We start from the raw sequence: 26,322 nt of genomic DNA, 5'->3' as shown, positions 1-26,322 counted from the left end.
GTTTAAGTGCTTACTGTATATCAGGCAGTGTACTAAACACTGGGATAGATGCAAGCTAATCAGGTTGGACACAGTCCCTGTCCCATGTGCTGCTCATGTCTTATTCTCCATTTTACAGATGAGGAAACTGAGGCCCAGAGAAGTTAAGTGACTTACCCAAAGTCACACAGCTGGAATTAGAACCCGGGTCCTTTTGACTCCCAGGCCCGTGCTTTATTTATTCATTCATTCATTCAATCGTATTTATTGAGCGCTATCCCCTATGCCATACTGCTTCACTACATACATATGTATTAATGTACTTATACTTATATAATAATAATAATAATAATGGCATTTATTAAGCGCTTACTATGTGCAAAGCACTGTTCTAAGCGCTGGGGAGGTTACAAGGTGATCAGGTTGTCCCACGGGGGGTCACAGCCTTAATCCCCATTTTACAGATGAGGGAACTGAGGCCCAGGGAAGTTAAGTGACTTGCCCAAAGTCACACAGCTGACAAGTGGCGGAGCTGGGATTTGAACCCATGACCTCTGACTCCAAAGCCCATGCTCTTTCCACTGAACCACGCTGTACTTATGTACATCTTTATATACTCTCCCATTCCCCTATCTGTAATTCATTTTAATATCTGTCTTCCATGCTAGACTGTGAGCTCCTTTTCGGCAGAGGTGTCTCTCAACTCTACTGAATTTTTCTGTCTCAAGTGCATAGCATACAGAAAGCACTCAACAGGTGTTGAATCTCTATTTTCCAGTGGAGGAAACTGAGACACAGAGATAAGTCACTTGGCCAGGTTCACACAGCAGGCAAGTGACAAAGTAGGATTAGAACTCAAGTCCTTGAGATTCTAAACTACTTGTCGGCAGGGATCAAATCTACCAACTCTATTATATTGCACTTTTCCCCTCTAGACAGTTCACTGTGGACAAGGAAAGTGTCTGCCAACTCTGTTATATTATACTCTCCCTTGCGCTTCACTGCTCTGCACACAGTGAACACTCAATGAATACCATAAATGATGATGATATTTTCCCAAATGCTTTGTATAGTGCTCTGCCCACAGTAAGTGCTTAATAAATAGCACTGCTTGTTTGCTGAGAAGTAGCGTATCTTAGTGAGAAGATCATGGGCCTGAGAGTCAGAAGCAGCTGGTTTCTAATATAATAATGGCATTTATTAAGTGCTTACTATGTTCTAATCCCAAATCTGCCACACGCCTGCTGAGTGACCCCGGACAAGTCACTTGACTTCTCTGTGCTTCAGTTCCCTCATCTGCAAAAATGACTTTTCCAAACCTGTTCTCCCTCCTGCTTAGACTGTGAGCCCATATTAATAATAATAATGATGCCATTAATTAAGCGCCTCCTGTGTGCAAAGCACTGTTCTAAGTGCTGCAGAGGTTACAAGGTGATCAGGTTGTCCCACGTGGGGCTCACAGACTTAATCCCCATTTTACAGATGAGGTTACTGAGCCACAGAGAAGTTAAGGGACTTTCCCAAACTCACACAACTGAGGTTGTCCCACGTGGGGCTCACAAACTTAATCCCCATTTTACAGATGAGGTAACTGAGCCACAGAGAAGTTAAGGGACTTTCCCAAACTCACACAACTGAGGTTGTCCCACGTGGGGCTCACAAACTTAATCCCCATTTTACAGATGAGGTAACTGAGCCACAGAGAAGTTAAGGGACTTGCCCAAACTCACACAGCTGACAATTGGCAGAGCCGGGATTTGAATCCATGACCTCTGACTCCAAAGCCCGTGCTCTTTCCACGGAGCCATGCTGCTTCTGTAATGTGGAACTTGATCATCTTGTATCATCCCCAGTGTTTAGTACAGTGCTTGGCACACAGTAAGTGTTAATACAAAGCATTATTTTTCTTATTATTATTACTGTTTGATTGATTTTACCCACCTTGTTTTAGACCATTTCGCTTGGCTACAGGACCCCAAGGTGGTACGTTCAAAATAAAATAAAACAAACAAAAACCTTATGAACAGCAGACGATAAACATGGGGAGTCCAGTACCGCAAGTTGTGATGCAAGCCAGTTACATCCGTGGGTTCAAGGAGGCTTTGGATACATTTATGGACGGTTGGCTGAGGATGAGCGATGAGATAGAAACGTTAGAGACAGAACGGATGGTTAGGGATGTTAGAAAACATCAGCCCATTCATTCATTCATTCAATCGTATTTATTGAGCACTTACTGTGTGCAGAACATGGTACCAAGCGCTTGGGAAGTACAAGTTGGCAACATATAGAGACGGTCCCTACCCAACAGTGGGCTCACAGTCTAGAAGGGGGAGACAGAGAACAAAACAAAACATATTAACAAAATAAAATAGTATATGAATGTCAAAGAGAGCAACTATCACACCATTTCTCCTAGAGTCCTCTAATGCCACCTTTGTAGATGGCCTGTTGAGTGGCTGGAGCATTGACCTGACCCAATATGGTGCTGCTGATCACCTTCTATCCCCGATCAGAAAGACAATGAATTACCCACAGTACTCCAAGGATTGTACTTCCCAAGCGCTTAGTACAGTGCTCTGCACACAGTAAGCACTCAATAAATGCGATTGATGATGATGACATTTGTTCTCTTCTCTGTGTGGTTACCAAGGAATGAAGGGATACAGGCACTGCCCTTGAGGTGCTTATTATGAAAGGAAAGCCAAGAGAAGCACAGATAAAAATACCTAAGGGTCCAAATGTCAGACATGGGTAAACATCTCTACGTAACCAACTACAGCTGCAGAGAGAGATATCACAGTACTAAGGGAGTTGTTTGAATAATCAGAGTGATTGAAGAGCCTGGTTTTTCTTCAAAGAGAAACAGAGACTCAACCCAAGTGGTCATGTGAATTAGCACTGATTTTCTTCCCTCCGTGGCAACTGGGGTCAAATGATCCCCCAGAGACTGTCAGTTTCATTTTAAATGTGTTTCATTCATTCATTCATTCATTCACTCGTATTTATTGAGTGCTTATTGTGTGCAGAGCACTGTACTAAGCACTTGGGAAGTACAGGTTGGCAACATATAGAGACGGTCCCTACCCAACAACAGGCTCACAGTCTAGAAGGGGGAGACAGACAACAAAACAAAACGTGGACAGGTGTCAAGACGTCAGAATGAATCAAGTTTTCCGTCAAGCTAGCTCTCTTCCTCCCTTCAAAGCCCTACTGATCACCTCTTCCAGGAGGCTTTCCCAGATTGAGCCCCCTCCTTCCTCTCCCCTTCTTCCTCCTCCCCATCCCCCCGCCTTACCTCCTTCCCCTTCCCACAGCACCTGTATATATGTTTGTACATATTTATTACTCTAGTTATTTATTTTACTTGTACATATTTATTCTATTTATTTCATTATGTTAATATGTTTTGTTTTGTTGTCTGTCTACCCCTTCTAGACTGTGAGCCCGCTGTTGGGTAGGGACCGTCTCTATGTGTTGCCAACTTGTACTTCCCAAGCACTTAGTACAGTACTCTGCACACAGTAAGCACTCAATTAGTAGGATTAAATGAATGAATGAATGAATGAAAGTTTTGAATCCAAATTTCAAGAAATAGGCCCAGAGATTTGTCGTTCAAAATTCACAAATAGCCTGAGAAACGATTAATTCGCATATTAATCCCCAACCTTCCCCATAGTAGATGGTAGAGCACAGAGGAAGATTCCACCCTCTCATTCATAATTCCCAGTGTGACACGGAGGGATGGGATGGTCTTCCTTTCTCGCTGAGCACACGGTCTGGAGAGGCATTTAGAGACTTCAGCATTCATGAGAACTCAATCCTTTTCTGATTTACTGATCGCCACCCACACTCTCACTCTACAGACTGAGTGCTACTGCTTTCTGTGATGGAAAAGCTGGAATGGGCCATTTAGGCTCTTGATGAAGCCGATGGGTTACCAGTAGTGTTTATTCTTCCCTTGATAGGCAGGACAGAGTGCTGTATCCCAATCCACATGGGGCCGGACAAATGATCGCCATCTCTTCAGTCAATCAATGGTGTTTATGGTGCAATGATGCATGCAAGAGCTCTGTGCCAAGCACTTGGCAGAATACAATACAGCAATCAATCAATCAATCAATCGTATTTATTGAGCACTTACTGTGTGCAGAGCACTGTATTAAGCGCTTGGGAAGTACAAGTTGGCAACATACAGCAGCATTGGTAGATCTGTCCTTGCCCTCAAGGACCTTACAATCGAGTGACAATCTGGCCAGAGGAGAACGTAGCTCCAGAGCACAGTCCTGGGAGTCAGAAGGTCATGGGTTCTAATCCCGACTGCCACTTGTCTGCTGCGTGACCTTGGGCAAGTCACTTCACTTCTCTGGGCCTCAGTTCCCACATCTGCAAAATGGGGTTTGTGACCGTGTGGGACAGTGACTGCGTCCAACCCGATTTGCTCATATCCACTCCAGCACTTAGAACAGAGCCTGGCAACATAGTAAGCGCTTAACAGATACCATAGTAATTAACTCTTAGGATGTCTTTTTCTGGGACACAATATTGCTGCCATCCCTCTCATTACTTTAGGGCCCACAGAGATTCAGAAAGGTTCCTTGTGCATCCATAGAGAAGCAGCCTGGCTTAGTGGAAAGAGCCTGTGCTTGGGAGTCAGAGGTCGTGAGTTTTAATCCTGCCTCCACCACTTGTCAGCTGTGTGACTTTGGGCAAGTCACTTCACTTCTCTGTGCCTCAGTTCCCTCATCTGTAAAATGGGGATTAAGACTGTGAGCCCCACCTGGGACAACCTGATAACCTTGTATCTCCCCCAGTGCTTAGAACAGTGCTTGGGACATAGTAAGCTCTTAACAACTACCATCATTATTATTATCCCTTAGCTCATACCTTTCCACATTTGGTGGGGACTAGGACTTTTAACATGTAATTGGCACCCACATATGGACAGGATGGGATCTAATTAGTATAGTAGTCAGAGAAGGAGAGTTGTGGTAATCATAGTAATTATTAAGCACTTACCATGTGCAGAGCACTGTATGAAACACTAGGAGAGAATACACAGATGGGAATTAGATAAGATCCCTGTCCCTTAGGGAGCTCACAATCTGAGGGGGCTGAAGTCTGCCAGGCATGTTGGGGGACGAGAGTTCCAGATCCTCCGGACAAAGTGAGCAAGGAGTCAGAGGTAAACAAAATGATAGCAGTGGGGGAGCAGAGTGCGACCTGGGGAGTGGCCTATGAGGAGAGTCAATAAGGAAGGTGGAGAGCCTGGTAAAGAGTCTTTGCTTGAGGTGGAGGAAGATGAGCATTGGAAGGTTTTGAGTAGAGTCATGCACTAAGCGACATTTTAGGAGGATGATCCGTGGAGCATGGCCTGAAAGGGAAAGAGGCTGGAGGCAGGGAGACCAGGGAGGAGGCTAACAAAGTAGTCCAGACATGATCCTTCCATTGCACGAATCGGGACATCGGTTACAGGAGTGGAGAGAAAGGGCCCGGTTTTGGCAGTAGATGAAAAGTGAGAGTACAGTGACAGAAATGAGTCCAGGATAATAATAATTAGTAGTAATTGTGGTATTTGCAAAGCCCCTATTGTTTGCCAAAAACAGTATTAGAAAAAAGGATAAATGCAAGATAATCAGGTTGGGCACAGTCCCTGCCCATATGGGGCTTAGTTCTGTGTCATCCTGATTTGCTCCCTTTATTCTCCCCTCCTTCAGCCCCACAGCACGTACGTACATATCCGTAACTTATTTAGTTATATTAATGTTTATCTCCCCCTGTAGCCTGTGAGCTCGCTGTGGGCAGGCAACTCGTCTACCGACTCTGTTGTATTGTCTCCCAAGTGCTTAGTACAGTGCTCTGCTCAATGAATACGATTTATTCATATCAATGGAGATGGACAAGTTGAGAGAAGGGGAGGGTTTAGGAGGGAAGAGGTGAAGTTCAGATTTAGATGCATTGAATTTGGAGTGTTGGAGGGAGAACCATCCATGGAGTAATATCCTCGAGCCAAAAGGAGAAGCTAGATTGGGTAGCCAGGGAGAGGCCAGGGCACGAGGGGTAGATTTGGAATTAGTCATCCAGAGATGGTAGCTGAAGCCCTAACAGTAGATATGTTCCCCAAGTGCTAAAGTTATTGATATGCAGATTTTATGGTGATTCTTGGCATTCACTTCATGGAGTAATGCTACAGGTGCCCTCAACTGCTATTCTGGATCTGTTCTCATATTGTAATTGCTCGAAGGGGCTGTTGTGGATCTGGTAAAGCCCTCCATCTCCCTGCCCACTTCCCAGATTTTGATTTCCTGGGGTGGTGGGGAGAGAGCTTACTGGATCCCCTTCCAAGATGTGAGGATCAGCCACAGCCCATCTCCCATTGCCTGCCTAGGTGCCACCCCTCTCATACAGTCTGGGGAAAGAGGAGGAAAACACAGTGCTCAGAACACAGGAAAGATGAATCAAGGGAATCCGAGAGTGCCTTGATGGCAGCAGAAATGCACCCCAGCACTGGAATCCAAAACCCCAGCACTTCATGGCTCTCCTCCCCACCCACCTCCACAGTACTTCTAAAAACACCTATCTTTATACTGATTGCTTCCCCTACCTGTAATTTATTTGAGTGTCTGTCTCCCCCACTCACTTATAAGGTCCTTAAGAGCAGTGAGTGTGTCTATTTACTGTACTCTCCCAATCATCATCAATCGTATTTATTGCGCACTTACTGTGTGCAGAGCACTGTACTAAGCGCTTGGGAAGTACAAGTTGGCAACATATAGAGACAGTCCCTACCCAACAATGGGCTCACAGTCTAAAAGGGGGAGACAGAGAACAAAACCAAACATACTAACAAAATAAAATAAATAGAATAAATGTGTACGAGTAAAATAAATAGAGTAACAAATATGTACAAACATATATACATATATACAGGTGCTGTGGGGAAGGGAAGGAGGTAAGATGGGGTGGAGAGGGGGATGAGGGGGAGAGGAAGGAAGGGGCTCAGTCTGGGAAGGCCTCCTGGAGGAGGTGAGCTCTCAGTAGGGCCTTGAAGGGAGGAAGAGAGCTAGCTTGGCGGATGGGCAGAGGGAGGGCATTCCAGGCCCGGGGGATGACGTGGGCTGGGGGTCGATGGCGGGACAGGCGAGAACGGGGTACGGTGATCACTTAATACAGTGCTCTTTAATCAATCTTATTTTTTTAATTGTATTTGTTAAGCGCTTACTATGTGCCAGGCACCGATTTGCACAGGGTAGATAGAAGGTAATCAGACTGGACACAGTCCATGTCCCACTGGGGCTCACAGTTCTTATCCCCATTTTATAAATGGGGGGACTGAGGCCCAGAGAAGTTAAGTGACTTGACCAAAGTCACACAGCAGAAAAATGGTGAAGCCGGGGATCGAACCCAGGTCCTTCTGACTCTCAGGCCCACCTATCCACTAGCCACGTTGCTTCTCTAAGCCCTTACTGCTATTGTGCACTTACTTTGTGTGTAGGGCACTGTACTAAGTGCTTGGGAGAGTACGATGTGAAAAATATAACAGAGTTGGTAGACATGCTCCCGCCCCACAACAATCTTTACACTGTTAATGCTCAGTAAATCCCATTGTTTAACTGAAGAAGTCCCTGAGGAAGGCTGAGAAGACCAGAAGTGAGGCTGAGACCAGATCAGGCTGAGAAGTGGGTTGGCTGGTGAAGATGGAAGTCTCCATTTTAGCGAGAACATTTCTGAAGCCCTAAGTGTCAGGCACTGTGCCAAGGGCTAGGGGACATGCAGAGGATCAGAGCAAGAACAATCCCTGTCCCACCTGTGGCTCAGAATCTAGAGGACAGGGATAGGAGAATTGAGAGTGGGTAGAAACCAGCACTACCCCTCTCGGGGTCGCACCTGGAGAGTTTCCAGTACTTTACCAGTCTTTGCTATGGGAGGGAGAGTCAAGCAGAGGCCTACCCATTCCATTCCTAGCTTGGCTAGTATGGCTAGTAAGTGGAGGCAATCTGCTACAAGTCAAAACTCACCCATGCTGTGCAGCAACAGCATGGGAGGGAGTCGAGGGCGGAGACTCGAGTTTACTGCGTGGAAGGAGGCGATGGTAAAACACTTCTGGATTTTTACCAAGAAAACTCTATGGATCCACTACCAGAACAATTGCAGATGGAGAGCGGGGTGTTTTGGGAGAGATGTGTCCATGGTGTTACAATGGGTCAGAAACGACTTGACATCATAAAGACAAAACAAGAAACCAGCACTATCAAGACTGCATTAAGAGGGAGAATGTAATAGCATTCATGAAACGCTTAGTGGGTGCAGTATTAGTAAGAGAAGCAGCATGGTCTAGTGGATAGAGCACGTCCTGGGAGTTAGAAGGACCTGGGTTCTAATCCTGGGTCTGCCATGTATCTGCTGTGTGACCTTGGGCAAGTCACTTGACTTCTCTACCTTAGTTATCTCATCTGTAAAATGGGGATTAAGATGGCGAGCTCCTTCTGGAACGTGGGTTGTGTCCAACTTGATTACCTTGGCTCTGCCCCAGCACTTAGGACAGTGCCTTGCACATAGTAAGCGCTTAGCAAATGCCATAAAAAAAAGGCTCTGGGAAAAATACAAACGCGATATTTTGACATGATCTGTGGCCCCTCCAGGAGCTCACAATCTAAAACTAATACATGAAACGTGAATTGGCAAAAATAGGTTTTGGTGTATGTGGGAGGGAAGACAAAAAAAAAGCAAGGATAGTACAAGCAGGAAATGGATAATTCTGGATTTTTTTTTTACATATTTCCATTTGCCAGTTGATAGTGTGTGTCTTTCAAGGTTATTGAATACGGGCTTTGCCTGCCCCAATATAAGAGCACAGGCACAGAATCGCTCAGGAGATTCCCCATTCACTAGGCCACCTCAACAAAAATCATTGACATTTGCCTTAGTTGCGGAATAATCTTTGATTTAGAGTCCAGCAAGTACAGACTCCTTTAGAAAAGACTCTGCTCTGTGGGGGCTTCCAAGTTCTGTGACGCCTCAAGCATTGATAGAAGCAGCGCATGAGCGAGTCTGCTCTGTCTGACGGCTCTCGTCTCCTGTCTCCCAGAGCATTCTGATAAAGACATCCTTCAACTGTAAGAAGAACGACCCTTTCCACCCAGGCCTCTCGTCTCTATCTTAATCCAGACTTTGATCCCTCCAGATCTGGACTCTGGCAAGCTCCTTCTTATTGATCTTGCCAGCTCCAGCACTGTCCACTGACCTCCCACCCTTTTTCATTGCTGCTGCGAAGTCGGGACGAGGAGAAGAACACAGGATTGGAAATTCATTCATTCATTCAATCGTATTTATTGAGCGCTTACTGTGTGCAGAGCACTGTACTAAGCACTTGGGAAGTACAAGGTGGCAACAGATAGAGACGGTCCCTACCCAACAGTGGGCTCACAGTCTAGAAATGAAAATAGCTGGATCTCCTTGAGGGCAGGGAGTGTGTCTACCAACTCTATGGGACTGTAATCTCCCCCAAGTGCTCGTACAGTGCTCTGCACATAGTCCCTCTAAATTGCAAGCCGGTCGTGGCCAGGGAGAGTGTCTACCAACTCTGTTGTACTCTCCTGAGCTCTTAGTACACTGCTGTGCACACAGTAAAGTGCTCAGTAAGTACCATTGATTCATTTTTCTATTGTATTTGTTAAGCACTTATTATATGCCACTGGGTAGATATTACCTAATCAGGTTAGATGCAGTCCATGTCCCACGTATTACTCAAGGTGTTAATCCCCATTTTACAGATGAGGTAATTGAGGCATAGAGAACTTAAAGTGACTTTCCCAAGGTCACACATTAGGCAAGTGGCAGAATCAGGATTGGAACCCTGGTCCTTCTGATTCCCTTGCCCGTTTTCTATCCCCTAGACCATGCTGATTGATCCCTCTAGCCTCAGAGCCACTGTGGGTAGGGAAATTATGTCAACCAACTTTATTGTATTGTTCTCTTCCAAGCATCTAATACAGTGCTCAGCACAGGGCACTCAGCAAATATCATTGATTGATTGCCACTGATCTGCTCTGGGACCTTGGAAGCCAGTCCCATAAGGAGATCAGTACCCCATTGGGTCAGGCCTATTGTCCATCCAGTAGTTTGCTCTCACCCTGGGAGGAAAAGTGTGGCAGTTGCTCTCCTCTCTAGCGTAACGGCTTTGAATGTGACTTTGCCATTTCCTACCATGGCCCCCAAATCCACCTGACCTCTCGAGTCTGCTCTACATTGTGGATAGAGCACAGCCCTTGGAGTCAGAAGGATGTGGGTTCTAATTCCGGCTCTGCCGCTTGTCTGCTGTGTGACCTTGGGCAAGTCACTTCACTGGGCCTCAGTTTCCTCACCTGTAAAGTTGGATTAAGACAGTGAGCCCGATATGGGACAGGGACTGGGTCCAACCCAATTTGCTTGCCCACAGCTCCTAGTATAGTGCCTGGCTTAACAAATACCACGATTATTATAATCACGGGATCTGGGTATTCCTCTTCCTGAAGCTGGGCAGCCAGAAGAGGATGTATGACACATGGAGACTGTGGCTTTGCACTCAGAAAGGAGAATCAAGTCCAGTTTGACCTGATTTTCCTGCAGTTCATATGTTTGCCTGTGAAAATTGCCTAAGACTAGATGAGCTGACCTTAGGTGTGGATAATACTAACCATCATCTGTTCCCATCCAAGTGTAACCACCACAGGCTAAATCAAAACAAACTCGCTATGGAGTGGTAACCTGTCTGCTGACGACTTCCGTAAATTCCAATACCCTTTCTGAGATTGACAACCCAAACTCACTCTGTATCAAAGATGACTTGCCAAGAATAGCAGTTTGACACTCTTTCAAACAATGATCTTAAGCAGTTGTGTAAGGATGAAAAGGAAGATATGTCAGGCTCCTAAAGAATCCTTACTGCTCTTTGACCAGATGCATGATTTGATAAGGATTGGCCAACCTGTTTTTAGGCCTGGACCGTAGTTTCGGAAATACATTTTCTTGGGTTTGTCAATGTGTGCCGAATTAATGACTGATCCTGTTCCACGTTGCTCTTGGCATTGCTTCTACTTTTCAGAACCTCACATATGTAGGCATGAAGGAATAACCAAGGATTCTAGTTTCATTTTATTTCCAGAGTTCAATTTCTAGAGTGGCACAAGTGAAAGTCTCGTCTTTGGTGACCTTGGAAATCACATCGCTTTCATTACGTCAATCAAACGTATTTATCAATCAATCGTATTTCTTGAGCCCTTACTGTGTACACACCTCTGTACTAATACTTGGGAGAATACAATATAACAGAGTTGGTAGACATGTTCCCTGCCCTCAGTGAGCTTTACAGCGTATGGGAATCAAAGTGTTCATGTTTACTTCCTTAGCTTTTTTAAAAGCGATATTTGTTAAACATTTACTAAATGCCAGGCACTGTACTAATTACTGGAGTAGATAACAAGCTAAACAGGTTGGACACAGTCCAAGGCCCATATGGGTCTCAGAGTCTTAATCCCCATTTTACAGATGAGGTAACTGAGGCACAGAGAAGTGAAGTGATTTGCCCAAGATCACTCAGCAGACAAGTGGCAGAGCTGCTTTTAGAACCCAGATCCTTCATACTCCTTTGCCCGTACTCTATCCACTAGGCCATGCCGCTTCTCATACATACTAGATGTCCAATTAATTGATAACTAACATGTTGGCCTAATAGAAAAGGATGGGCTTGGAAGTTAGAAGACCTGGAGGCACAGGTCTGGGAATCAGAGGGATCTGGGTTCTAATCCCAGCTCTGCCACTTGTCTGCTGAGGGACCTTGGCCAAGTCACTTAACTTCTTCTGTGCTTTAGTATCCTCATCAGCAAAATAGGGATTAAATACATGTTCTCTCTCTCCCCCTTAGTCTATATGCTCCCTGTAGGATAGGGACTCTGTCTAACCCAATTACCTTGACTCTACCCTTAGTAAAGTCTAGGAAATACTTCTATTATTATTATGTCCAATAATTAATAATTGCATTTGTGCTTCTTCTCATTTTGCCCAGGGTCCTAAGATAAACTGGTGAAATTCATTCATTCATGCAATCGTATTTATTGAGCGCTTACTGTGTGCAGAGCACTGTATTAAGCGCTCGGGAAGTACAAGTTGGCAACATATAGACACGGTCCCTACCCAACAGTGGGCTCACAGTCCATGGTTTGCTACTATAATGAAGAGTCTGAGTTTTTCCTGCTCCCCAAATAAAAACTCAGCACTCTAATAGAGGGAAGTCTCAGTTCATATAAAGGTGATTCGCAAGCCGTGGTGAAAATATCTTTGGAATCGGCAATCATTGATAGCAACTAATTGCTAATATACAGCGTCCAGAGATAGTCCCTTTTAACCCCGGTGTGTCTTGCGGTGGTTAAGAGCATGGTCCGCTAGCGCTTATGCTAGCCTCCGCCTTCTGATTTTATAATGAAACCCGATGGAAGGAGCTCAACTTCTATATCCTTGACAGAGAGCTAGACGTACCATCTTTGGAGAAAGCAAGATGATGCGGACGGTCGATAGGCAGCAGCAGGGTTTGAGCAGCGTGCCTACCTTCTGGCAGGATAATAAGTGAATGTTTCTTTTCTCTCCCAGTCACTGAGAGTCCTATGTGCATCACACTGCCGAGGGGGACGGCGCGCAGGCGTTTCTATGCGGAAGCTGCTTCCAGCCCCGTTCTCTGACTGAGCGACCCGGATTCCCGGCATCCACCATGGCCGCGCTCCTCCTGGGAGCGGTGCTGCTCGCCGTCCAGCCCCAGATAGCGCCCGCCCGGCTCACTGGGAACCCCAGGCCCGACGACGGCCCCTCCGCTTCCATCCAGAAGGAGCTTCTGAGGAAGACGTCCCCCCGGGACGACGCCCGCCCCAACGGCTCGAGCCAGCAACTGCCTCAGACCATCATCATCGGAGTGAGGAAAGGCGGCACCAGGGCCTTGCTGGAGATGCTCAGCCTTCACCCCGCCATCGCCGCCGCCGAAAGCGAGGTCCATTTCTTTGACTGGGAAGATCACTACGGCAACGGGCTCCAGTGGTACGCGAGACAGATGCCATTCTCCTCCCCCCACCAGCTCACCGTCGAGAAGACCCCGGCCTACTTCACTTCCTCCAAAGTGCCTGCCAGGGTTTATAACATGAACAGGTCCATCCGGCTTCTCCTGATCTTGCGGGACCCCAGCGAGCGCGTGCTCTCCGATTACACCCAGGTGTTTTACAATCACATGCAGAAGCGCAAGCCGTACCCGGCCGTCGAAGAGTTCCTGATCAAGGACGGCCAGCTGAACGTGGAATACAAGGCCATCAACCGGAGCCTGTACTACTTCCACATGCAAAACTGGTTGCGCTATTTTCCCCTCGAGCACATTCACATCGTCGACGGAGATCGGTTGATCCGCGATCCTTTCCCCGAGATAGAAAAGGTGGAGAGGTTCTTGAAATTGTCACCTCAAATCAATGCTTCGAATTTCTACTTTAATAAGACGAAAGGATTTTATTGCCTGAGGGACAGCGGCCGGGATCGCTGTTTACACGAATCGAAAGGACGAACGCACCCTCAGGTCGATCCCAAACTGCTCAATAAGCTGCATGAATATTTTCACGAACCCAATAAGAAATTCTTCGAGCTCGTAGGCCGGACATTTGACTGGCACTAATGTAACAGGCTGGCCTCAGAACCTTTCTGTGAAAAGTTTCCGTGTACATCCAGAAAGAAAAAAAATAAATGAATAAAAGGGCATTTAAGCTATAATTTATTTGTAAAATCCATAAATTCCTTATGTACAGTATTAGATCCACAATTGCCATATAAACTAGTTATATTTTTCTACTTGTTAAATTTGAAAGCATTTTGTATTGTTTTTCATGGTTGTTAACATTGTGTATTACGTCTCTCTATTGAAGGAACTAAACTCTTTCACTGCAAAAGATGTTCTGGAGATTCTGTTACCCCTTTGGTATGTTATTCATCTGACCCCCAAACTGCAGAATGGCCCGATGCATTAGGCGGCAGGGTCTGTATCCATTTGGTATTTTAAAACATCCATGTGGGAACCGTGCTTCCCCTTTCTGTTTTTGCTGTAGTGGCTGTTTTAATTTTTAATGTCTCGATGGAGTCGTCGGGTTTCTTCGCCTCGCCTCATCTTTACCGGAGTGCTGTATTATTCACGGAGGCACCAATTTTAACCTCACTGGACTTGGTTGGAGTTGGCCAGTTCCCAAAGGCAGGTTTAGCAGCCCACAGGATGATTAGATGTTCACATTCTGACTGGTTAACGGGGTTGAGCGGGGTGATTGGTGGCTTCATAAACAAATGCTCCATGTAATTTGCTTTAGAAAAGATGCTCCCTTCTCCCCTAACCTCCATCTCTGCTCCTCTGATCTCCTGAACCACGACAATTTTGTCAAGGCATCATGCACCGTTTAGTTTTCATACCCAAGTTCTCATCCCTTGACGACCAAACTGACATCCTCAGCACCACCCTCTCTACTGAACTCAGTTCACTCGCTCACCTATCCCTTCTCTGATCTTGTACCATCGAGAAGCAGCATGGCGTAGTGGATAGAGCACTGTCTTGGGAGTCAGAAGGTCATGGGTTCGAATCCTGCCTTGGCCATTTGTCTGCTGTGTGACCTTGGGCAAGTCACTCCTCTGGGCCTCAGTTACCACGTCTGTAAAATGGGGATTGAGACTGTGAGCCTCACATGGGTGTCCAACCTGATTTTGCTTGTATAAACCCCAGCACTTAGTACTGTGTCTGGCACATAGTTAAGTGCTTAACGAATACAATTATTATTATTATTATTTTATCATTATTATTATTGTCAACCCACAGTCCTGCATCACCTCCTCAGTCCACTTCCTTCACTCCTGTTCATCATCATCATCATCATCAATCGTATTTATTGAGCGCTTACTATGTGCAGAGCACTGTACTAAGCGCTTGGGAAGTACAAATTGGCAACACATAGAGACAGTCCCTACCCAACAGTGGGCTCACAGTCTAAAAGGGGGAGACAGAGAACAAAACCAAACATACCAACAAAATAAAATAAATAGGATAGATATGTACAAGTAAAATAAATAAATAAATAAATAGAGTAATAAATATGTACAACCATTGTACAACAACCTGTTCCCGAGCTGCAGAGTCCTGCTAGTGGAAATCCAGCTACCAGGCTAAACTTGTCCACCTCAGTTTCATTCATTCATTCATTCTATCGTATTTATTGAGCACTTACTGTGTGCAGAGCACTGTATTAAGTGCTTGGGAAGTACAATTTGGCAACATATAGAGATGGTCCCTACCCAACAGTGGGCTCACAGTCTAGAAAGAGGAGACATAAAACAAAACAAAACATATCAACAGAATAAAATAGAATAAATATGTACAAGTAAAATAAATAGAGTAATAAATATGTACAAACATATACATACATACAGGTGCTGTGGGGAAGGGAAGGAGGTAAGGCGGGGGGGATGGAAAGGGGGAGGAGGGAAAGAGGAAGGAGGGGGCTCAGTCTGGGAAGGCCTCCTGGAGGAGGTGAGCTCTCAGTAGGGCCTTGAAGGGAGGAAAAGACCTTGAAGGGAGGAAAAGAAAAAGTTACCTGTCAGGAGCGGGATCTTTCATCTTTCATCTTTGCCTGCATTAACTCTGCCCTCTCCTTCCCCTGGCAGGAGTCTCTCTCCCTCCTTGAAGTACACTGTTTCAAATGTTCAACTCCCTCCTCAAATCCCGTTCCCCCGTCGCTTGCCCCTAGTCACCTGGCCACATCCTTTGTCCAGAAAATTGAAACCAACAGGCATAATCTTCCTAAAATCTCCCCTGCTTCTCTCCAGTCCCTTCCTCCTTCTGCCCCTTCTTCTACGCTCCCACCTTTCCCAGTGGTGCTTCAAGAAATCTTCTGCCTCCTCTCAAAATAATAAAATAATAATAATAATAATAATAATGGCATTTGTTAAGCGCTTACTATGTGCAAAGCACTGTTCTAAGCGCTGAGCACTGTTCTAAAATCCACCCCTCCACCTGCACCTACTACCCCATGTCTTCGCACCTAATCAAAACACTTGTCTCCTCCTTTCTTCCCTCCCTGGCTGCCATCTTCAACTGCTCACTCTCCAGTGGCTTTTTCCTCACGGCTTTCAGACCTATTCATGTCTACCCTATCTTATAAACAAATTCTCTGTTGACCCCACAGCTCCCTCCAGTTATCATCCCATCTCCCTCCTGCCATTCCTCTCTGAACTCCTGGAGCTATACCCACTGTCTCCCCTTCCTCTCCTCCAATTCTCTCCTTTACCCCCTGTAATCTGACTCTCTCCCACTCTTCAGTCCACTGAAACTGCTCTTTCAAAGGTCACCAACAAATTTATTCCTGCCAAATCCTTCCTCCATCCTAATCCTCCAAGATCTCTCAGCTACCTTCTGTACTGTGGACCACCCCCTTCTCCTGGAGACATTATCCAACCTGATTTTACTGACACTGTCCTCTCCTGGTTCTGCTCCTAGCTCTCTGGCCACTCATTCTCAGTCTCTTTCTTGGGTTTCTCCTTCGTCTCCCACCCCCTAACTGTGGGAGTCCCTCGAATCTCAGTCCTGGGTCCCCCCCTCTTTATCTATACCCACTGTCCTGGAGAACTCATTTGCTCCCATGGCTTCAACTACCATCCCTTTATGTAGATGATTCCCAAAATCTACATCTCCAGCCCTGATCTTTTTCCTCCTCTGCAGTCTCCTATTTCCCCCTGCCTTCGGGGCATCTCTGTTTGGATGTCCTGCTGACATCTCAAACTTATTATGTCCAAAACAGAAGTCAACCAAACTTTACCATCACTGCAAACATCACCACGATACTCCCTGTCTCATAAGCTTAGAGAAGCATAATAATAATAATAATGTTGGTATTTGTTAAGCGCTTACTATGTGCAAAGCACTGTTCTAAGCGCTGGCATAGTGGATAGAGCATGCCTGGGAGTCAGAAGGTCATGAGTTCTAATCCCATCCCTGCCACTTGTCTGCTGTGTGACCCTGGGCAAGTCACTTCACTTCTCTGGGTCTCAGTTACCTCAACTGTAAAATGGGAATTAAGACTGTGAGCCCCACGTGGGACAGGGACTGTGTCCAACCCGAGCAAGCCCATGGTTGGGTAGGGACCATCTCTATAAATTGTCGACTTGTACTTCGCAAGAGCTTAGTACAGTGCTCTGCACACAGTAAACACTCAATAAATACAATTGAATGAAGTGAATGAATATACATCCCAGTGCTTAGTACAGTGCCTGGCACATAATTAAGCACTTAACGAATACCGTAATTATTATTATAACCTTGGCATTAACCACGACTCATCTATGTCAAGCAGCGTGGCTCAGTGGAAAGAGCCCGGGCTTTGGAGTCAGAGGTCGTGGGTTCGAATCCCAGCTCCACCACAAGTCTGCTGTGTGACCTGGGGCAAGTCACTTAATTTCTCTGAGCCTCAGTTCCCTCATCTGTAAGAATGGGGATTAAGACTGTGAGCCCCACGTGGGACAACTTGATCACATTGTATCCCCCCCAGCGCTTAGAACAGTGCTTTGCACATAGTGAGCGCTTAACAAATGCCATCATTATTATTATTATTTGGAGTCAGAGGTCATGGGTTCTAATCCCAGCTCTGCCACTTGTCAGCTGTGTGACCTTGGGCAAGTCACTTAACTTCTCTGGGCCTCAGTTCCCTCATCTGTAAAATGGGGATGAAGACTGTGAGCCTCCTGTGGGACAACCTGATCACTTTGTAACCTCCCCAGTGCTTAGAACAGTACTTTGCACATAATAAGTGCTTAATAAATGCCATTATCATTATTATTATTATTTCATTCAACCCACATATTCAATCTGCCACCAAATCCTTTTGTTTCGACCTTCATACCTTGCTCAAATCTGCCCTTTCCCCTCCATTCAAACTGCTACCGTGTCAGTACCGACACTTATCCAAACCCTCCTTGATGACAGTCTCAGCCTCCTTTGCTGACCTCCCTGCCACCCGTCTCTTTCCCACTTCAATCCATGCTTCACTTGGCTGCTCAGATTATTTTTCTATAAATTTACAGAAATTTCTATAAATATCCATTTTCCATCTTTCCCCATGCCCCCAAAGCTTCCAGTGGTTGACTCATCCACCTCCTCAGACAGGAATTTCTTACCATTTAAAGCACTTGGTGACCTTGTTCCCTCCTATCTTACCCCACTGCTCTCCTGCTACACCACAACCTACGAGCTACGCTCCTCTAATGCCAATTTAATCACTGTACCTCAATCTCATCTATCTTGCTGCCGACCTCTTGGCCCATGTGACTTAGTAAAATCGCATCTCTTCCAAGAGGCCTTCCACAACTAAAACCCTCATGTCCTCTTCTCCCATTCCCTTCTCATTGCCCTTGTGCTTGAATTTGTACCCTTTATTCACCCCTCCCTCAGCCCCACAGCACATATGTACATATCTGTAGTTTATTTCTATGAAATTCTGTCTCCCCTTCTAGACTGTAACTTCCATTTAGGCAGGGAACATGTCTGCTAACTCTGTTGTACTGTACTCTCCCAAATATTTAGCACAATGCCGAGAAGCTGTGTGGAATAATGGAAATATAGCGTGGGCCTGGGAGTTAGAAGGACCTGGATTCTAAACCCAGCTCCATCGCTTGTCTCCTGTGTGACCTTGGGCAAGTCGCTTCACTTCTTTGCTCCTCAGGTACCTCATCTGTAAAATGGGGATTAAGACTGTGAGCCCCATGTGGGACAGGGACTGCATCCAAGCCAGTCATCTGATATCTACCCCAGTGCTTAGTACAGTGCTTGGAACATAACAAATACCACAATTATTATTACTGTGCTCTGGATATATTTAGTGCTCAATAAATACATTTGATTAATTGAGTGGTCTCAGAACTCTGGAAAACCGTGGCTGGACCATTAGCCGGAAGGATAATTGGCTTTCACCTTATAAGGCGAACCCAATTGATAGCATTCCCAATCCAAGATATACCAGCCAGTCAATCCCATTTATTAAGTGCTATGTATGAATCACTATACTAAACACTAGGGAAAGTACAATATGACAATAAACAGATTCCCTGCCCGACAAGCTTGCAGTCTAGAGGACATATGACAAGACATATGACATACATATGTCATATTCCACCATAGGTCTGTCCTTCTGTCCTTCACACCATTTGGTTAGGAGCCTGGGGACAGAATAGTTTGAGTCGCAAACTTTGGAAGAAGTTCAAATGGAGCTGTTGAGCAGTCAATCAGTCAGTATTGGTTATTGAGACCTTACTGTATGCAGAGCACTATATTAAGAACTTGGGAAAAATACAATATTCATTCAACCGTATTTCATTGGATCGTATTTATTGAGCGCTTACTATGTGCAGAGCTCTTGGAAAGTACAATATAATAGAGTTAGCAGAGGTGATCCCATTTATTTATGCCCATCCTAAGCACTTGGGTGTATATGTGTAATCCTTTTAACTTTCCAATTATTTATCCTGATTCCACTCCTTTTATATCTGCCTCCCCCAATAGAGTGAAAGCTCCATGGGGACAGAGAACTTTTCTTGTCATTCTAATATATTTTGGAAGTGCTCAATAAGAGTCCTGCCTGCAATTGGAGTTCCATAAATAAATGTGGTTTTGAGACCTTATTATGTCTTAAGCACTGTGCTAAGCACTGGGGTAGGTACCAGTTAATCAGATTGGACACATTCCCAATAATAATAATAATAATGGCATTTATTAAGTGCTTACTATGTGCAAAGAACTGTTCTAAGTGCTGGGGGGTTACAAGGTGATCAGGTTGTCCCACCTGGGGCTCACAGTCTTCATCCCCGTTTTACAGATGAGGTAACTGATGAGGTAACCGAATCCCACATGGAGCTTCACAGGAAAGGAGAGGAGGTAGTTTACCCCCATTTTACAGATGAGGAAGCTGAGGCACAGAGCAGTGAAGTGACTTGCAGTGCAGTGACACAGCAGGGAACTAGAGGAGATAGGATTAGAACCCAGGCCATCTTACTTCCAGGCCCGTGTACTTTCCATTAATTCCACTGCTTCTCTGCATAACAGCCCTGTCTACATTTTCTCAGGCCCGACAGCCTGTTCACACTGTGGGTCAGGGAATATATCCAACCTGATTAACTGGTGTCTACTCCAGCTTTTAGAACAGTGCTTGGCACATAGTAAGCACTTCATAAATACTACTATTATTATTAGTATTGTTATTAAGAAGTCCCTACAGGGTCCCAAGCCCACCACACTGAGGAGCAAAGAAAGGCAACCCCACAAAGGAGAAGCCATATTGTTCTCCCATGCTTTGGAGAATGAATTGTACTCTTCCAGGTGCTTAGTACAGTGCTCTGCAAATAGTTAGTGCTCAATAAATACCACTGATGGATTGATTGATTCATTCATTCATTCACTTGTATTTATTGAGCGCTTACTGTGTGCAGAGCACTGTACTAAGTGCTTGGGAAGTCCAAGTTGGCAACATATAGAGACGGTCCCTACCCAACAATGGTCTCACGGTCTAGAAGGGGGAGACAGACAACGAAACATATCAACAAAATAAAATAAATAGAATAAATATGTACAAATAAAATAAATAGAGTAATAAATACGTACAAACATATATACATATATGCAGGTACTGTGGGGAGGGGAAGGAGGTAAGGCAGAGAGGAAGGAGGGGGCTCAGTCTGGGAAGGCCTGTTTGGGGAACCTGAAGATGTGGGTAAAGAACTGCAAATGCACTCAAAAAAAAAAAGAGTATATTTCACTTTTGTTCCACAGCTCCCCGTGAAAAGGGCCCCTTGTCCTTTCAAAACACTGGGCAAACATCAGCATTTGAAGAACTGGGCAATACGTGTAGTGAAATTCAGGCCAGTTCAGTTCTTAGAGAAGCAGCGTGGCTCAGCGGAAAGAGCACAGGCTTGGGAGTCAGAGGTCATGGGTTCTTACCCCTGCTCCTGAATCCCAGCTCCTCCACATGTCTGCTGTGTGACCTTGGGCAAGTCACTTAACTTCTCTGAGCCTCAGTTACCTCATCTGTAAAATGGGGATTAAAGACTGTGAGCCCCACATGGGACAACCTGATCACCTTGTATCCCCCCCAGCGCTTAGAACAGTGCTTCATTCATTCATTCATTCAATCGTATTTATTGAGCACTTACTGTGTGCAGAGCACTGTACTAAGTGCTTGGGAAGTACAAGTTGGCAACATATAGAGACGGTCCCTACCCAACATAGTAAGCGCTTAACAAATGCCATCATCAGTATTATTATTATTATTACCAGCAAGGGGATGGATTATTTAAGAAAAAAAACACAATTCAATGATTTGGTTATTTCAGGTAAACGTCATTTGGGACCTGGGATGTGATTTCCCCAACTCTTCACTTTGCTAATGCACATTTGTCCAGATTTGGAAGCATCGTGACCTATTCGAAAGAACACACGCCTGGGAGTCAGAGGCTCTGCCACTTGCCTGTCACGGGACTTTGGGCAAGTCACTTCACTTCTCTGTGCCTCAGTTTTCTCATCTGTAAAATGGGGATTCAATACCTTTTCTCCTTCATACTTAGAGGGTGTGCCCCAACTGGGACAGAAACTGTGTCCTACTTGATTACCATATATCTATCCCAGTGCTTAGAGCAGTGTTTGGCCCGTAAGTGCTTAACAAATACTACAATGATCATTATTATACCAAAATAATCTGCTCGAGATCTTTACAGAAGGGGTGAAAAATCAAACCATAAGCGCTTAACAAATATTACAATTATTACTTTTATTATGGTGATTATTATCTAAACAATCTACTCAAAATCTATACAAAAGAGGTGAAAACTCAAATAAGGCTCTGGTTTGGGACTGCTCTGGGCTCAACGCCAGTTCAGGGAGGGAAAGGTTGATGCTTCCAGATATGAGCTCAGCAAGCCATTTCCAAAATGCCACTCAAGCCAGTCTGTTCACTCCAGGGAGCGGGGTGGTCTCCCACCGATTCACTCGATTACGTTTCTGAAAAGGTAGGAAGCTTTGAGGGAGGATCAGTAAAAAATCTGCTTCGTAACCCAAAATGGATCATGGCTGCAAGACGCACCCAAGAGTTGATGGCTTGGTTTTAGTGCTTTAGAGGGTTAAGGGAAGTGGGGAGAAAGAAGAGCATATCAAATTCTTACTAACAGGAAAGGGCCAAGGCTTAGCGGAAGGAAGGAGAACAGTTGGAAAGAGAACTGGCAAAATCAGACTACCTTATGGGAAGCCAGATTTTTTTCTCTGCGTCTCTGCTCTTTCTCCTCTCCACTCTCCTTCCTCAACCCAAATCCATCCTATTTTATTGAACACTTACATGTGCAGAGCACTGTACTAAGTGCTTGGGAGAGTACGTTATAGGACTTGATAACAAATAGCCTGCTTGCTTAGATAGTTATTAAACAAAGACGTTCAACTAAATAACAAGAATTACCTTATGCGCTGTGTGGAATAATATGGGCCAAGCACTGTACTGAGCCTTGGGTAGATGTGAGATTTACAGTTCACACACAGTCTCTGTCCCTCAAGGGGCTCATGATCTTAATAGGAGGAAGAACAGGTACTGAACTCCCATTTTATAGATGAAGAAACTGAAGCTCAGAGCAGTGAACTGGCCAAGGTCAAACAGCAGGCAAGTGGCAGAGCGGAGAGCACCGATCATTAGGAAGAAGCACACCCACACGTTGCGTTTGTTGGCACTCCTGAGATTAATTACAGACCAAGTTGAAAGCCCAAATGGGTGAGAGAAAACTCTCAGGGCAAGTATCAAAAACACTGTAAAAACCCTTGCGTAGATGTGGGTCTGACAGGAAACTAGAAGACATCCAGAATGGGGTCCTTAAGGCCACTGAAATATTTGACACTGGACGCTTTCTAAAAATCACAAGGCACATTAAGGAGAGACAGACTAGATAATTAAGCCTTTTCATCCTTTCTCTGTTATTTATTTGGAAGCTCTGGGCCTGAAAGAGATTTTAATTGCCCTGCTGAAAAATCTGACTGAGCCTAATATCCAATCTGCTGCCTGTTAAAGTGCTTTGAGGATCTAAGTACAAATGAGGCATGCACCGTTCCCTTCTGCTTGCTTCAAAATCAGATAAAATGTATATCTAAATACATAGTTGTCCTTTGTACTTCAGGTCAACGCCACTGAGAGTGAAGTTTATCTTATGACTGCATTTATGGCTGAAAAGTCTGTTAGATTTTCCACATTAAGCTCTTGCGGCAATTCACATTTCTTCAGAAGATAATTCAATGAAGAAAAGGCCAAAGAGAAAGCACAATACCCCAAGTCATTTCAGAGAAAAAAAAAACCCAAAACCAACACATTCCAAATTACATAAATTGCATCGCTTAGTGGGGGAACTACTTTGTGTATTTTATTTTGTCCCAGTAGGAGTCAATGTATCGCAGCGTGGCTCAGTGGAAAGAGCACAGGCTTGGGAGTCAGAGGTCGTGGGTTCAAATCCCACCTCTGCCACTTGTCAGCTGTGTGACTTTGGGCAAGTCACTTAACTTCTCTGTGCTTCAGTTGCCTCATCTGTAAAATGGGTATTAAGACTGTGAACCCCATGTGGGACAACCTGATTACCTTGTGTCCCCCCAGTGCTTAGAACAGTGCTTGGCACTTAGTAAGTGCTTAACAAATGCTATTATTATTATTATTATTATTATTATTATTATTATTATTATTATTGGAAACCAAACACTTTGGCCAAAATTTGCCAAGTGGGTAATATAAAAAGAGTGATAGCGAATATATAATATTTAACTTTACGTTTTCCCAAAAACAAATTTTCTTGCTTGGATCCCAACTTTCTTCCCACTGTTTTCCACTTGTTTTCTTGGCATTTGAGAAGATCCGCTGTATATTGTAAGCCTCATTTTACCATTTGTTGCATAACAAAAGATGAACTGAATAAATCTGTAATTAAAATACAGAGATTGATTCTCCCCAGTCTTGGAGGGTGTGTAATGATAATGAATAATCAATAATTATAATCATGGTATTAAGTGCTTATGATATGTCAAGCACTGTAATAAACACTGGGGTAGATACAATATAATCGGGTTGGACATAGTTCCTGTGCCACATCGAGCTCACGTTCCAAGGAGGGAGAAGAACAGGTATTGAATCCCCATTTTATTGCAGATGAGGGAACTGAGGCACAGATAAGTGAAGTAACTTGTCCAAGGTCACAAGCAGCCAAGTGGCATAGTCAAGATTAGAACCCAAGTCCTCTGACTCCCAGACTGGTGCTCTTTCCACTAGGCCACGCTACTTCATTTAGGACTTGCTATGGGACAAACAAATGGATGCACAGCTGAGGGAGAGTCTGTTCATTCTACCTCTATCTAAATGCCAAATAATGGTGTGCTATCCTACAATACTGCAGCAGTTACAAATGGGAATTAACACGATAATAAACAAAATAACACCCCCTTTCCATGACTCTAACTCAAGACTTCTCTTTCTCAAATTCACAAGGAGCCTTTTTGGCTGTTTGCTTTTTTCAGGTTTGTCATTTTAGGAAAACAAGTTCACACCTACTGCTAAACAGGTCCAACACACATTTTTCAAATCAACATAATAACCAGCGGAGGCCTTGCACAGTGAGTAAATAGAGTAATTATGGATAGTTTGCTTATTGTTGGCTTTGTGACTTGAAATAACTCTTGAGTCTCCCAGAGTCCTTTATGTCAAGGGAGCAGGCTCAGGGAGAGTTCAAAAAACCACTATAACAGATTCTTTAGCAGATATACACGTCTGTGGTACTTAAAAAGGTATCACTGGTGAAGAAGTTCACCAATAGGTGCACGTACCCGCCCTTTCCTTACCCGCCCTTTCCTCTTCATCCAAACCACTACTTTGCTGGTTCAATCTCTCATCCTATCCCAGTTGGATTACTACATCAGCCTCCTCTCTGATCTCCCATCCTCCTGTCTCTCCCCACTTCAGTCTATACTTCACGCTGCTGCCCGGATCATTTTTGTGCAGAAACACTCTGCATGTTACTCCCCTCCTCAGAAATCTCTAGTGGCTGCCAGTCAACCTACGCATCAAGAAAAACTCCTCACTCTCGGCTTCAAGGCCGTCCATCCCCTCGCCCCCTCCAACCTCCCCTCCCTTCTCTCCTCCTCCGGCCCAGCCCGCACCCTCTGCTCCTCTGCTGTAACCTCCTCACCGTACCTCGTTCTCACCTGTCTCGCCATCGACCTCCAGCCCACATCCTTCCCCTGGCCTGGAATGCCCTCCCTCCACACATCCACCAAGCTAGCTCTCTTCCTCCCTTCAAAGCCCTACTGAGAGCTCACCTCCTTCAGGAGGCCTTCCCAGGCTGAGCCCGTTTTTTCTCTCCTCCTCCCCATCCCCCCTACCCTACCTCCTTCCCCTCCCCACAGCACCTGTATATATGTTTGTACAGATTTATTACTCTTTATTTTACTTGTACATATTTACTATTCTATTCATTTTGTTAATGATGTGCATCTAGCTTTATTTCTATTCATTCTGAGGATTTGACACCTGTCCACATGTTTTGTTTTGTTGTCTGTCTCCTCCTTCTAGACTGTAAACCCATTGTTGGGTAGGGAAGTCTGTATATGTTGCCAACTTGTACTTTCCAAGCTCTTAGTACAATGGCCTGCACACAGTAAGCGCTCAATAAATACGATTAAATGAATGAATGAATGAACATATGTCTGTGTGACCTTGAGCAAGTCACTTAATGTCTCTGTGCCTCAGTTCCCTTATCTGCCAAATGGCAATTAAGGCTGTGAGCCCCATGTAGTACAGGGACTCTGTCCAACCTGATTAGCTTGAATCTACCCAGTGTTTAGTACAGTGTCTGGCATTAAAAACTTTAAAAACCATTAACCATTAAACCACTCAAACCTGACACTGTCACTCTTCAGCTGTGCGACCTTGAGCAAGTCACTCAACTTCTCTGTGTCTCAGTTTCCTCATCTGTAAAATGGGGCTCAAATACCTGTTCTCCCTCTCCTTTAGACTGTGAATCCTCTTGTGGGGCATACACTGTGCCCAACCGTTAAACAACATTAGAAGCAACAACAACAAAAACACTATGGGGAGGGGACCCAGATTCCTTATTGCAGACTGCGCACAAAAAGGCTGTCTCCTCAATTTGCTGACACATTTAGTGTTTGCAGTATCTGGTGCTGTTTTCTTTGTTTTTTTCATTATTAATGACGATCAAAAGCCATTGGAAGCCAGTTAAACACTTCAAGGATTG

The 26,322-nt window shown here is 44.8% G+C and overlaps 1 protein-coding gene across 1 annotated transcript in view; it reads left to right on the top strand.

Moving 5' to 3' along the window:
- Nucleotides 1-13,931, top strand: part of HS3ST1 (heparan sulfate-glucosamine 3-sulfotransferase 1) — a 40,631-nt gene extending 26,700 nt beyond the window's left edge. The window contains exon 2 of the mRNA XM_038745310.1: nucleotides 12,604-13,931. Within this exon, the coding sequence (XP_038601238.1) occupies nucleotides 12,722-13,660 (939 nt within the window). The 5' untranslated portion in view covers nucleotides 12,604-12,721 and the 3' untranslated portion in view covers nucleotides 13,661-13,931. The remainder of the gene's footprint in view (nucleotides 1-12,603) is intronic.
- Nucleotides 13,932-26,322: the final 12,391 nt, after the last annotated feature.

The sequence above is a fragment of the Tachyglossus aculeatus genome, chromosome 4 (genome assembly GCF_015852505.1).
Source record: "Tachyglossus aculeatus isolate mTacAcu1 chromosome 4, mTacAcu1.pri, whole genome shotgun sequence".
Classification (NCBI taxonomy): Eukaryota; Metazoa; Chordata; class Mammalia; order Monotremata; family Tachyglossidae; genus Tachyglossus; species Tachyglossus aculeatus.
The sequence above is the reverse complement of the archived record's forward strand: the minus strand, read 5'-3'. Positions and strand labels throughout refer to the sequence as shown.